Below are 14,826 nucleotides of genomic sequence, written 5' to 3' on the forward strand. Positions count from 1 at the left end.
TTTTGGTAGAGACAGGGTTTCGCCAAGTCAGCCAGGCTGGTCTCAAACTCCTGACCTCAGGTGATCTGCCCGACTCGGCCTCCCAAAGTGCTAGGATTACAGGTGTGAGCCACCACACCCAGCCTTCTACATAAACTTGATAATTACACTTCCAGTAGCAGAATAATATTCATGCTTATGGTTTTTATTTTACCTATACCATTATCACAAAGAAGGAGGAAAGCAAGGAAAAAAATGTACTTGGCTTTTTATTGGGATTACTTGAATGTATAGATAATTTGGGGCAGATCTGCTAAATTTTCAATCCATAAATGAGGTATATCTTCCCATTTTTTAATTTTATTTTTTAATCTTTTATTAGATTATACACCTAGAAATACATAGAAATACATTTTTATATATTTTCCTTGTTTGAGCAACCTTGCAAAATTCATTTTATATTTCTAATAATTTATCTCCAGATTATTATGACCAACTTGAATTCAACTTTTATTTGTTGGTTTCTTTTAATGGGTCATAGATGTTATAGTTCGCTTTTTTGCTTAGTGATTTTTGTGACAACTTGTGTTATAGTTAATATTTGGCTAAAGAACTTTAACGATTGAAGTTGAACACTACATTATGAAACGGGAACGGTTCCCTTTTCCCCCCTCGCAGGGCGTGAGGTAGGGACTGTGGCTCGCACCTTCAGTGCCCTGCGGCTCAAACCTCTGAGGGAGCACACAGACGGGCAGGCTGTGGGGCTCCGACCCCACGCCAGTGTCCAGGGGGTGAATGTTTGCAGCTCCTGAGGCCCCAGCGGGCATGTGTCACAGGGTGCTCTTTCAGTTTAGCCGTCCATAAGCCGCTTGTGTTAAGCAGCTCAATTAGACCCTCTACCTTGTCGCAAGGACAGAGGGCTTTCTGTATCCCGGTGTTCTTGCCTTGTGTACCGGAAAAATCGCATCACGCGTGAGCTTGGAGAATGAGTGCAAGGCTTTATTGAGTGGAAGTAGCTTTCAGCAGATGGGAGGGGCGGTGCCAGAAAGGAGATGATTTTCACCTGGAGTCAGGCCACTCGACCCCACGGGCGCTCCTCCAACTGCCCCAGCCAAACTCCATGCCCTTCTGCCAGTTCATGGCCTGCCAGCGTGCCAGTGCCTGCCGATGTGCTCCTCCCCATGTCCAGCCCCCCAAGTGTTCCTCCGCTGATGTGCTCCTCTCCACTTTCAGCCGCTCCTGTCCCTGCCTTGCTAGGGTCTCGCGTTTTTATAGGCATAGGATGGGAGCATGAGAGGCCAGGGTTGTCTTGGGAAGTGCAACATTTGGACAGCAAAGCAAAAATGCCTGTCCTCACCTAGGTCCGTGGGGGTAGAGCCCTAGCTAGGGACCACGCCCTCCTCTACCCAGCACTTCACTTCCCCGCTTCTGTATCATTTAAAGGGACCATGCTCTTCCCTTCCCAGCACGTCTGTATCAATTAAGATCTCTCCTTGGGATCATTTTGGAATCAAGGCTCTTTGTAGTCCCGGACATTCAATATCCACAATGTGTGGGAGTTCTAAGTAGTTTGTTCCCAAAATTATACTCTAGACATCTCTGAGACATAATTACTTTCCATCAGCAAGACATACCCATGCTGTCATGTTCCATCTGTCCCAGTGTTTGGCACCAACTACCTTCTCAGAACCCCTGGGTTGTCCCAGGGAAGGATGTTGTAAGATACCTGACTCTTGGTGCTGTTGACCCCATAGATGGCTCTGCAGGTGAGGGTAGGTGGCATCAAGGGCAGCTTAGAGGGGCTTAGTGACTAGCAGGGGACATTCAAAGTCATGAATTATTGAGTTGTGGAAATTCCTTATGTATTTTGAACGTTAACCCCTTATCAGATACATGGTTTGCAAGTATTTTCTTCCATTCTATAGGTTGTCTTTTCATTTCATTGTTTCCTTTGCTGTGCAGAAGGTTTTTAGTTTGATGTAGTCCCACTTGTTTATTTTTGCCTTTTTTTTTTCTTTGAGGTAGTGTATCTCTCTGTCACCCAGACTGGAGTGCATGTGATTTCGGCTCACTGCAACCGCAGCCTTCTGGGCTCAAGCGATCCTCCTACCTCAGCCTCCCGAGTAACTGGGACTACAGGTGCATGCCACCATGCCCAGCTAATTTTGGGGGGTATATTTTGTAGAGATGGGGTTTTGCCGTGTTGCCCAGGATGGTCTCAAACTCCTGTGCTCAAGCAATCCACCCACCTTACCCTTTCAAAATGCTAGGACTACAGGCATGAGCCATCACACCTGGCCTGTTTTTGCTTTTGTTGCCTGTGCTTTTTGTGTCATATCCTAAAAATCAGAGAACAAATGTTCAGTTACAAGGTAAGTTCTAGGGATCTAATATACAGTGCTGTGACTATAGTTAATAGTACTGTATTGTTTACTTGTAATTCACTAAGAAAGTAGATCTTTGACATTTTGGGCTGGATGAAGAAAAAAACAGTAGATCTGAAGTGTCCTGACATCACACACACACACACACACAATGGCAACTGTGTGATGATGGACGTGTTAATGTGATGTGGTAATCGTTTCACAATGTATATGTGAAATGTGTATGTACAACAATCATCAGGTTGTACACCTTGAATATATGTCATTTTTATTTGTCAGTTATGCCACAATAAAACTGAAAAATAAATACTTTTTAAATTCAAAAATAATAATATTCATGTTTATGGCTTATGAATTAGTAAGTCCAAGCTTAAAACTCCAATAAGAAAAATGTATCTTGCTCTAATGCAAGAACAATTAAATCAGGGTTAATAAAACACTGATACATAAAAATCCATATTAGATTCTGCATTATGTCAAAACACGTTTAGATTTCAGTTTTTCCTAAAGTTTAAACTTAACACTTAAATTCCAACTTATGGCTGCTGCTTAAAAACTTCTCATCAAAATTATGATAAGCTGCTCTTTGGCCAACTTATAGGGTGATCATATTTATCATCCATACTGGATCATTTTGAGAGTAAAAGGGGATGCTGTTAATAATTACATATAACCACAGAATAAAGTGGAAGTGTCCCAAGAAAACCAGGACTTACCGTCTCTGCCAGTGGGCCTACCTACCATTTTAAAACTTCTAAAGTTAACTTATACACTTATAAAGCATATACTTATAATTTATCACTTATATAAAGTTAACTTACTTATATGACATATACTTAAACTGTAAGTCACAATTTCTTTTTTGCATTATTTCTTCTTTTCTTCTTTCTGCCCCCATATGATCCGCAGAACATTTTGCATGGTTTTAAACTAAAAATAGCAATGTTAATTTTACTCAAGTTCAGTTTTCAGCAGTGTTTTCTTGCATTTAAACATTTCAGCAACCTATTCAAATGTCTTCAAAACTTGACAGTGAAGTCTTGTACTCACAGCAAACTCCATTCAGTCATAACTTCATTACCTAAAATAGATAATACCAAATTACTTCATAAAATCTGTTTCTATAAAACAAGCCAAGAACTGCCAGCACCTTTGGCAGAAGGCTATTCGAATTTTTTGGTTATTTTAGGCACTGTAACTCCTACAAGGCTTACTGCATTTTGGGGGGTCGTGGTTGGACTCCAGATGAACCATTTATCTTCAGTGTATATCACCTACATCTACACGATGCACTGTACAAAAGTCTCACTACCTTGGAAGGGTTAACTGCTCATCTGTTTCACCCAACTTAAAAGCAGCAACTGAAAGCTCTATTTAAATTGAAAACTCTAAATATGGGAAATCGAAACAACACTCCAAGGGAACTGTGATTTATCCACACTTTCTTTCTGTCTCTCCCTCCTTCCCCATCTCTCTCTCTTTCATACTTATATATGCATTGTTTACAGAAGCATCATTAAAAATCTGGTCTTGTTACCTTCTTCTAGAGGCCAAATTATAATGGTCACTATTTATGCTCCATGGCCAGGTTTCTTAGGAAGACAACCGTCAAATCTCATATTAAACTTTATGAACAAATGAAATTATTTCTGTGTATTAGGGTTCTCCAAAGATTGTGTGTGTGTGTGTGTGTGTGTGTGTGTATAGAGAGAGAGAGGTGTAGGTGTGGGGAGACAGAGCTTAAGGAATTGGTTCACATAATTGATCCTGTAGTTCAAGTCCAAAGGCAGTCTTGAGGCAGAATTCCTTCTTCTCTGGGATCTCAGTCTGCGTTCTTAAGGCCTTGAACTGATTGGGTGAGGCCCACCCACATTATGGAGGGCAGACTGCTCAAAGTCCACTGATTTAAATGTTAATCTCAACTTTAAAAAAAAAACAAATTCATAGTAACATCTAGTGTTTGACCAAATATCTGGGCTGCATGGCCTAGCCAAGTTGACATATAAAATTAAATATCATACCTTCCCCATACCATAGGGTGGAACTTGGGCCCTAGTCTGAAAATCTCACACTTGGGGAGCCATGGGGGGATGCTTCCAACAGAAGCAAGCCCAGGTGCCCAACCCCTGCAGGGGGGCTTAGCCATTTTACAGGTGAGAAAACCAAGTCCTAGAGAAAGGATCGTTGAGTTGGTCCCAGGGTCCAAGAGGAAGGGGTGGAGTGAGAGTGGAAATCCAGCCTCACCGAGTAGAAGTTCCAAGCTCTTTCCTCCACAACTCCTGGCTCTCCAGAGCCCTCAACTGGCAGCTCCTAAGACGACCTTCTCATTTTACTTCCTATTTGAGACATAAGAGCCAGGCCCAAACATGTTCAAACCATAAACTCGGGGAAGAAAATTAACTTATCTGGTGGGTGCTCCTTCCTGTTCCTGTCACCCACGTTACAACCACCCTCTCACAACACAGAGCTCCCGCACCCAGCAGTCACACACAGACCCATCCACGGGGCGCATCTCTTTGAAAAGTGCTTTATTTCAGTAAGATCTAAGTCAGATGCATTAAAACATATCAAAATGCTACAAAAATGTATGGCTCCCTTACTGAGGCCTTGTCAGATTATGTTAGATAAGTAAACGCATCAGAGTGTAAGTTCAGAACCAAACGTCGAATCAAGTCATGTACCATCGCTGAAAGGCAAGTTATAATTAAGAATACTTCACAAGGCTAAAACAATTGGGAAAACCCTTCAGAAACACTAGCAATTACACACCAGAAACATCAGCCTGGAAACAGGTCTGCAATCTGCAGGGAAGACTCCAAAGGTAAACTGAGGGTTTCCCACCGTAGCTTGTGCATCTTGTGCTCAGTTAAATACAGTTAAAACACAAGGGGCGCTTCAACACCCCCCTTGTGATAGGGCAGAGCTTTCTATTACATCTGGAAGAAGGGGGCGCCACATGCATTCTTATTTTTACATCTCTAGGAAATCATATCTCATCTCATCTGAGTGAAGCAAGACTTTGTGCAAAACGATTTAAGTGGAAATGTGAAAATGTGTGCTGCTATATCAGGGACGCTTATGGTGATCTCCTGTCTCCTATCTCATTCTTCACGTCATGGTTTGGCAGCTGTAAGACACTGAAATTGTCTTGTTCATGTAGAAATTTCTCTCTTGGCTGGGCACAGTGGCTCACGCCTGTAATCCCAACACTTTGGGAGGCCTAGGCGGGTGGATCACGAGGTCAGGAGTTCAAGCCCAGCCTGGCCAAGATGGTGAAACCCCACCTCTACTAAAACCACACAAAAAAATTAGCCGGGCATGGTGGCGGGTCCCTGTAATTCCAGCTACTTGGGAGGCTGAGACAGGAGAATCACTTGAACCCCAGAGGCGGATGTTGCAGTGAGCTGAGATCGCACCACTGCACTCCAGCCTGGGAAACAGAACCAGACTCTGTCTCAAAAAAAAAAAAAGAAAGAAAGAAATCTCTCTCGGCAATGTATCTATGACACCACATTCTCTGTGCTACAGAGCTTTGACATAAAACATGGTTTTTGGTTGTTTTGTTGTTGGTGGTGGTTTCTTTAAAGAGAATTCCCTTTTCTTAAGAGAGCTTCTTGCTCTTCTGTGGCCAATTTCTTCACTCTCCTGACACTTTGAAGTAACCACTCACCTCCACAGACTTCTTTTTGAGATTTTTTGCATGAAAAACAGATATTTTGGGGGGGCATTATATGCTACCGATATTAGGATAAAATGTGTTTACCTAGAGGTTTCTAGGAGAGAGTACTGTTTTCTTTTGGTGAGGGAAGAGAGGATTGTGAAAATATTTCTCCTTGAAGCATCAGCACGTCTCAGATCAAAATCTTGACCCGAGGCCTCAGCATTTTTCTTGCAGATGGGTGACTAATATCCAGAAATCCTCTTGCCTCAACTCAACTCCAAGTTGAAGTCCATCCAGCCTTGTGCACGTTCTTCACCAATACGTACAGGCAAGACTATCTTTTGTGCTTTTCAGCCTCTCCCCAAGATAATCCCCACCCCCTGCCATTTAAGTCATCACCTTCCCTCTCATGTGATCACAGAGAATGTGACCTTGTGCTTAATTCCACCATCGCAGCCAGACAGGCTCAGGTTTTTCCTTCACTTGATCACCTTGTAACATAAGCCCCTCCCGGGGTGGGGGTGGTGGGGAGACAGATGCAGCTAAATGCTTTTCACAAGTTGGAAAAAAAACCCAACCCTATAAACTGGTCTTTTGTTCTTTACACAATTTCAGGTTCATTGCACGCAATTACATAAACTCCCACAAATCAGTCGAAGAGTTCAAAACTGCAAGACCATGTGATACCAGTGAGAAAATCTGCTCCACACTGTGGCAAAGTGTCTCTGTTTCAACTGCTGCTATTTCAAAGAACCCTTCCAAAATTTCTGATCAGGTTCTTAGGACGTGAGAAATGACCTCTCAAGAGGGCAGGACAAAATGGAAAAGTGTGGTCTGCATTACGTGGAAGTGTGTTGTGTGAGATGGGATCTCCTCTCACTTCCACCTCCTGACCTCCCATCTTTAAAAAGCTGAGTCTGCCTTAGTATTGCTCCCTTGGAAAGTGATCTGGCCAACTGGACATGTTGCAGTATTTCCCCATTTAACACTATCGTAGTGCTAGTGCAAATCAAAGAGAACTCTTATAAGCCAGAAATCGCTGTCCAATAAGAGCTAGTGGTTAGTAGTTTGCTTTGTGGAAATTCTTCTCCCAAGTCCTCCAAGGAGAATTACTGGGGCCAACTAAGGCCTTGAACATTCAAAATAAAAATTACCAGAAGAGAAGTTCTCCAAATCATTTTCTTAATTGCAAAACTCAGGAGGTGTTTGCATTCACAGAACTGTTCTTTCCCAGCTGTAACAAAGGAAGCCTCTCCCGGTGCCCACTCTTTGTCTTCTTACCCCAATTCTGTGCAGCTTGCAGAAGCCCTTCTGGGTTTCCACTCCATGCCCCACAGGGCTGGTGCTGCTGTCCCTATGGAGGAAGGAGACTTGCTATAAAACCCCTGGCGAAATGCCAGGGGCCGCATGCCATCTTTTTGCAGTCTACATTAAGACCACAGCTGTGAGCCTTCTAAAGAAGCCATAGGTATGAATGGGGGGCAGGAGGGTGCCCAGGGCAGAAACGTCTCCACCAAAAAGGTCCACCTTCCTTTGGAGGCACCAACCAGGGGCTGTCCTTTCCTCAACTGCCCAGCTCTGCAAACATTCTGTGGAGAGAAGGTGGAGAAGAGATGGGCAGTGCCTCTACCCCAGCTAGGCTCAAAGACGCCTGCTATCAGGAGCTCCTGATCTTGCTTGGTCAATCTCCATAGCCAGGCACCCAGGGCCAAGCATCTGTCTCCCTCCTCAAACGATATCAGCTGCACTGATGCCCAGCTGCCTGTCAAGCTTCCTGATGGGAGTCCCAGGGCACAGACTGTTCTTGCCCTTTTCTCCCATTGGGGTTGGATTTAAAGATCACATAGGTGGCTGCTCAGAGGAGCTGAGGAGAAGCTCCATCCTCCCCGTGCACCTTCACCAGGTGGCCTAAAGAGCTTCCCTGAACCCCACACTCACTAGCAAGATGAGGCTTCATTCTTGGAATGCATCTCCACACACAAGGTGAGGTCAACTTGCAAGAACCCAGAGGTTGGAAAGAATGGTCTTGACTGCAAACTTGACAGCTTCAAGTGCAGGAAGACCTTTGATGACATGAAGATGGGCTGCGTTCAAGGCACCTGTCATTTCCGCAGGTAGCCTCGACATTTCCCTTCAACCTGAAACTTCCTGGCCACCAGGCCACCAGGCCCTGGCCACACTAGCTGGTCAGCACTGTGTACGCACCAGCGAGATCTTTGTTTCTTGAGACATATCCTTCCACTCAAGGAAGCGCCAGAGAGATAGGCTGTCAGCTGGGTAGAGAAACACACAGGATCTTCTCTGTCTCCTAAAGGTAGCCATGGAAGCAGAGATGGAGGCAGAATCCACTCTTCACAGGTTTCCACATAGAACATCACGTATGTCTTTGTCATTTAAAACAATCAGCGTTTCCAGTGTAAAAATACGTGGGCTTATTGCATCTACCCCACGGATGGTTTATCTTTTTCTTTCCATCAGACTTGCCGCAAGGTTATGTGGCTGTTATTTTGCTAATTTCCAAGGCTCTTACATTCACTGATCCTTCTAGGCATACAGGGAGAATTTCTACCAACATATAAACAACCCAAATGGTGAACCTGGAGAACCCTCTTCCCTCTCTAAACACAGACAGACATGTGGCTGCTCTCTGGCACTTGAGAGGAGAAATCTTTCCTTCAACCTAAATACCACTCAGATCAGTGGCTCCTCTGATTTTCCTGCTCACGAGCAGCACACGTGCCAAGCTCACGGCTCTTGTGCTGGTTGCCTGGAATTTAATTACATGTGAAAGTATCAGGTAGGCACATGGACACGTACCATGCGTGCACACACATGTACACACACACACATTTTGGGTCCTCCTTGTAACTAAAATCAAAAGTCCTTGTGAGCAGAAAAAAGGAGGGCAGGGGTCCAGGGATAGGGAGCTGTCTGCTGACTTCTACATCCAGCTCCAGGTAGCAAATGATGGCTTGGCCGGAGCTGGGGAGGTTTGTGTCTAAATGTTTCCATGGAAAGAAAGTGCCTAGCTTCCTGGGGGTCTTATGGGCAATGGCGGTTCCTGGGGTGCCCAGATCCCCTCGTTCTCATGGCTCAGATCGTTGCTGGGGTCTCGGCTATCTCCTCCAGCCTCTGTCGAATCATTAGCCGGAGCACGGTGTACCTGGAGACAAGAAACAGGCTCAGGTGGAGAGCAGCCAGCAACACACCCCTGCCCAGGACCTTCCCGGCCACCTGGGTAACACCAAGGTCACACCAGGTAACAGTGCAGTCAAGTGCCCTGCTCCTTTGCTTCCATTACTGACCCCTCTTTAGCTACTTTGTTGCTTATGTTCATTCCTACAACACGATGAGAGGAAATAAAGAGGCCAAATCCAAATTAGATTATTTTACTATGGGTAGAACATCTAGCCAAAAAAAAAAAAAGGTAAAAAAAAACAACAGCAATAATAAGCATTCTACGAATTCAGTGCGTTTGCTTACTATGTCCAAGACACTATGCATAGTACTTCATATGCACAGCAGCTCATGAACCCTCACCTAGGCTAGATGATATAAAATTGCTAACAGTTGACCCTCTTGGGGATCCTACAAAAATGGCAACTTCGTATGGTTCAACCTTATAACAGAGCCTGCATTCTGCCGAAGAGGCCATAGCAGCTACTAGGCATGGAGGTCTGTGGCTTGGGGGGAGTTCTGTTTTCCCACGACTTCCCTGAGCTGTGGCACTGCAGCTACAGGAGTGGGCACTGTTGTGCAGGGATCAATGGACATATTCCTTATGTTCAGGGATTTGTGCTGCACAGAAAAAGCTATTTTTAAAGTTTAGGACATAGTTGGCTGGGCATGGTGGCTCATGCCTGCAATCCCAGCACTCTGAGAGGCCGAGGAGGGTGGATCACTTGAGGTCAGGAGTTCAAGACCAGCCTGGCCAACATGGCAAAACCCCGTCTCTACTAAAAATACAAAAAAAAAAAAAAAATAGCTAGATATGGTGGCGCATGCCTGTAATCCCAGCTACTGGGGAGGCTGAGACGGGAGAATCACTTGAGTCTGGGAGGTAGAAGTTGCAGTGAGCCGAGCTCGCATCACTGCACTCCAGCCTGAGCAACAGAGCAAGACTCTGTGTCAAAACAAAACAAAACAAAACAACAACAACAAAAACTTTAGGACATAGTAAGTGTTCAGTGTGTTATCAGACTAGTTATGATCATCGATACAGCAAATCCAGCAGCGGCTTTATTCTCCAGTGGCAAAAATGAATCATTTATTCCACCATATCTATGAAAGGCAGTCTCTTCTATGACTAAACATAGCAAAGAAATCACAAAATCCTTCCCAGAAAGCAGCTTTATTTTTCAATCCAAATGCAATTTCCAGAAGATAAATGTTACAAAGGGAGGAAGGGGGAGAAGAAAGGATTTTGGAGGCCAGTAGCTCAGGCTACATCCACGGCTAAGACAGCCTTCCTGACATCCCTGCAACCTCCGGGTCTTGGTTGGCACTCCTTGCCTTCACCCCTTCAGGCAAGGGGTGGTAACACTAGCCCCAGGGACTGCACTATCCCTTGAGGTTACCCCAGACTCTGCCCAAGTCTTTGTAAATAGTCCCTTCTTCAAACACCCGTCAAAGACCCTCATCGGAGTGAGCATCTGTCTCCTGCTGGGAGCCTGATCGTATACTTAAGAAACCAGCGTGCAGTCACCTTCCCTATTTCTGCATCTAGACCCCAAAGAAATTTTAAACCAACGCCTTCTTTTCAGAGTCTTTCCATAAGAGGGAGGACAAGAGACACTTTGATGTCCCACATCAAAACGAGAAGCTGACACAAGAAGTAGATGAACACACTTAACTGTCACGTCCTCACTTGAAATCCAGGTTTGTCCATGGGCAGCCCTCCAAAGAAAGCCGAGACCCAGGCGCACGCAGCAGCTCAGCACAGTCCCCGCGAGGACCCGGCAGAGGCCCCTCTGTTGAGGCCCCAGGAGAAGTGCGCCCGGTGCCCCAGAGGCCACACTTACTTGCGCATCAGCTTAGGCCCCAGGAGAAGTGCACCCAGTGCCCCAGAGGCCACACTTACTTGCGCATCAGCTTAGGCCCCAGGAGAAGTGCGCCCAGTGCCCCAGAGGCCACACTTACTTGCGCATCAGCTTAGGCCCCAGGAGAAGTGCGCCCAGTGCCCCAGAGGCCACACTTACTTGCGCATCAGCTTCTTTACTTCCCGATCTTCTTCCTCTTGGAGCTTCTGAATGAAGCTTTTAAGTACCGGCATCTCGAACTTTATATACTGGGCCACCTAGAGAGAAAGAAGCAAGTCTGGGTGAATGCCCTTCCCAGCATTATTCCAATTCCTTTCAGGGTTGTCCTTATACAAGGCACAAAGCCTTGGGAAGTCTATTTTTTTCAGAAACCCAGGATTTCCTTAAAGGCAGGAGCCAAGCCTCATTCCTCACCAGGGTGGGAAGGAGTCTGCGATGATCGCTTCGCTTACGTGACACCATCTCATAACTTCTCATTTTTCATGTCATGCATTCAATTCATGATGAGGTGACGCCAAACACAGAAAAGTACTTTCTTTTGACACAGTGATGCAGAGAAAGAACTGAACCCATTATGTTTAATAAACCCCTGTGTTCTCCCCTAAGAGAATGGAAGGAATCAGGGTTCCAAATGACGATTTGGGTCTCAAGGCTCAAACAAGCATCCAAATATGAACTCGCTTTGGAGAGGCTGTGGGTGGCTCTGGGGTGAGTTAAAGTTTAAAAACGGCGCCAGGCATCGTGGTTCACGCCTGTAATCCCAGCACTTTGGGAGGCTGAGGCGGGCGGATCACTGGAGGTCAAGAGTTCAAGACCAGCTGGCCAACATGGTGAAACCCCGTCTCTACTAAAAATACAAAAATTAGCCAGGCATGGTGGTGCACACCTGTGGTCCCAGCTACTCAGGAGTCTGAGGCAGGAAAATAGCTTGAACCAGGGAGGTGTCACTGCACTCCAGCCTGGGCAACAGAGCGAGACTCCATCCCAAAAAAAAAAAAAAGTTAAAAAATGGCTTCCCTTTCCCCACAAGAATCCCCACCCTGCTCTATCAACTCTTCTCCCTGGGATAAGTATATTTCTCTACCCTATTAATGCCGAGCTTGTCCATGTGACTGGCTTTGGCCAGTGGAATGTGTGTGGACATGACACACCAAATCTGAGTGGAGGCTTCAAATATGCTTACATGATTTGGCCTGGTTTCTCATGCTCCGCCATCTGCCATGAGGAGCACACCCATGTGCAGTAACTACTGCCCCAAAAGCCTGGGCCTCTGGGTGAGTCACACAGTGCAGACTTGAACTCAACCCATACTTACAGTAGAGCCATTGCTACTAGACCATAGAATCATGGGCAAAAAAGTAAATGTTTGCTGTTGTCAGCTACTATGATTTGGAGATGTTTGTTACTCTGCAAAAGCTGGCTTCAAGAGAACCTGGTGCTGAAGAAGTAAAAGGGGGCATGGTCATTGGTCAAAAAAGTCATTCTATACCCCAATTACAGGTGATCCAACCAAATCCCCACCCTCCTGAGGACAGATCACCTGACCCAAAGGGAACTCACGTCATAGGTGACTTCCTCCACCTGATCCTTCTCCATTAGGAACACTTTGGAGACCTGCTCACATGGGCCCTGGAGGATTCGGGCAATCAGCGGGTAATCGGTGGCCTTCAGCTTCTGTTTCTCTGCAACCACACACAACCAGGAGCAGCCCTGAGAGGCCTTTCTCACATTAAGTAGTGGTTAATGCAGGGGTCCAAATGGACTAGGCACCTTAGGAGATGCTGCCATATACGTCAGGAGACTGATTTATAAATGAACTATTCCATAGGTGTTGTGAAAAGCAACTTCCTCCCACTCCCCACCCCTCAACAATACCACCATGCCTCAAACTCCTTGGAGGAATTGGGTTTATCTGTCTCTTAAGAAAATCTAGTTCCTCTTTTAATAGGCAGTTAGGTTTAGAATTTGTTTACTGGCCATATAAGGCAATCCCTAGTAGACTCATACAGCAAGCCCATCAGCCTTGAAGGCAAACAACATTTGGAAGTTTCCAAAACTCAAACAACAAGCAAAGGAGGCAGAGGTATTTTTTTAACTTGCTATTTTGAGTTAATTAGAAGTTTTAAAGTACACTGTGGTCTTCAGACTTACCACCACTCGTATGGACCACATACAAGGCAAACTCCTCTGCTGAATTCTCAATCTGAAGCAGGAGCAAAAGATTCTTGTTGAAAGTTTCTATTTAAACATCCCAACTTCGAGGCTTTTCCTCTTCTTTAGCAATGCAAAGCTAAGTCAATTTTAGGCTGTTTTGAGGGGAGAGCTATTTATCTACAACTCTCAGAAGTGATGAGAAGATCGAGAAGGCAGATGACTTTATCAATAATACAGTCATGCACTTAAGCACGAGGATGCATTCTGAGAAATGTGTCACTAGGCAATTTCATTGTTGTGCAAACATCACAGAGTGTACTTACAGAAACTTGGGTGGCATAGCCTACTTCACACCTAGGCCATATGGTATATAGCCTATTGCTCCTAGTGTACAAACCTGTACAGCATGTTACTGTACTCAATGCTGTAAGCACTTGTAACACAATGGTAAGCATTTGTGTATCTAAACATATCTAAACACAGAAAAGGTACCATAAAAAATGGATTATAATCTTATGGGACCACTGTCATATATGTGGTGCGTCATTGACCAAATTGGTCATTCGGTAGCACATAACTAGGATAGATAACAGCTATCATCTATTGCAATGTGCCAGGCATAGTTCTACAAATGTTAAAGGCTTCAACCCATCTAATGCTCACGACGATACCATAGTGAAGTCCCATTATCCTCATTTTATGATGACGAAGCAGAGGCAGGGGCAGGTTAAGTAACCTGCCCAATTCATCCAACTAGCAGGTGCTCAGTGGAGATTTGAACCCAGAGCCTGTGTTCTTAGGTTGTTAGGCTACACTGGCTTCCATTAAAAATAAGAACACCTGGTCTCCAAAAGATCTCTGGTCTCCAAGAGATTGTGGAAAACACAGAGCAACAGAACTTTAAAAGCACTCCTGCACTATAATTTGCACGTCTATTTAAGTATCATATTTCAAAGTAGGTTTCCCAACTGTGTCCCAGAAGTCAATCTTCGCACTGAGCCCAAAACCAGTCAGCAGGCCCCAGGGTCCTTCTAAAGTAGCCCATAAAGGATTTGAGGGCTGGTGTTTCTCAAACTTCGGTAGGCATCCAAATCCCCTGCAGGCTTGTTAGACGGCGTCCCTGGCCTACCCCTCACAGTTTCTGATTTAGTGGGTCTGGGGTGGGGCCTGAGAATCTAAATTTCTAACAAGCACCCAGGTGATGCTGATGCTGATTCTGTGGACTTTGTCCTGGATCGTGAAGATCTAAAGAACTGAAGCCCTCTGCTCAGCATCCTACAAAACACACAATTTCCATAGCTCCTCGCACAACCACTCTAGGGGTCCCAAGGCACAGCTGTGACCCCATCTGTGGCCAGTCAGCAAAGGGAACTTACCTTAAATTTGTTGAGCAGCAGCTTCAGGACCTGTGGGGTGGTCATGGTGCTGTTGATGCGGACGTTGGTGACAGAGCCATAGGCTGGTGTGAACACGGATGTCTGTCAATAGAAGGGCCCAGCTCAGGGTGGGAGTGGGAAAAAGGACCCAGTGCTAAAATCCAGGTGCGGTACAGGGCACAGTGACAACGATACTCAAAATGTACTCCCTGGGAGCCCCCGGCAGACTGGCA

The 14,826-nt window shown here is 45.3% G+C and overlaps 1 protein-coding gene across 10 annotated transcripts in view; it reads right to left on the bottom strand.

The window, feature by feature from the left end:
• Positions 1–2,614: 2,614 nt before the first annotated feature.
• Positions 2,615–14,826, bottom strand: part of RASSF2 (Ras association domain family member 2) — a 40,821-nt gene continuing 28,609 nt past the window's right edge. For 8 of the 10 annotated variants that reach the window (XM_008974799.5, XM_008974802.6, XM_034947578.3 and 5 more), the window contains 5 exons: positions 14,594–14,695; positions 13,215–13,266; positions 12,624–12,745; positions 11,223–11,320; positions 4,875–9,187 (listed from right to left, as the gene is read on the bottom strand). In XM_008974799.5, coding sequence (XP_008973047.2) covers positions 9,118–9,187; positions 11,223–11,320; positions 12,624–12,745; positions 13,215–13,266; positions 14,594–14,695 — 444 coding nt within the window. In that variant the 3' untranslated portion in view covers positions 4,875–9,117. Of the gene's footprint in view, positions 3,445–4,874; positions 9,188–11,222; positions 11,321–12,623; positions 12,746–13,214; positions 13,267–14,593; positions 14,696–14,826 lie in introns of those variants that run through there. The other 2 variants (XM_034947580.3, XM_055105067.2) reach the window with 1 other exon arrangement.

The sequence above is a fragment of the Pan paniscus genome, chromosome 21 (genome assembly GCF_029289425.2).
Source record: "Pan paniscus chromosome 21, NHGRI_mPanPan1-v2.0_pri, whole genome shotgun sequence".
Classification (NCBI taxonomy): domain Eukaryota; kingdom Metazoa; phylum Chordata; class Mammalia; order Primates; family Hominidae; genus Pan; species Pan paniscus.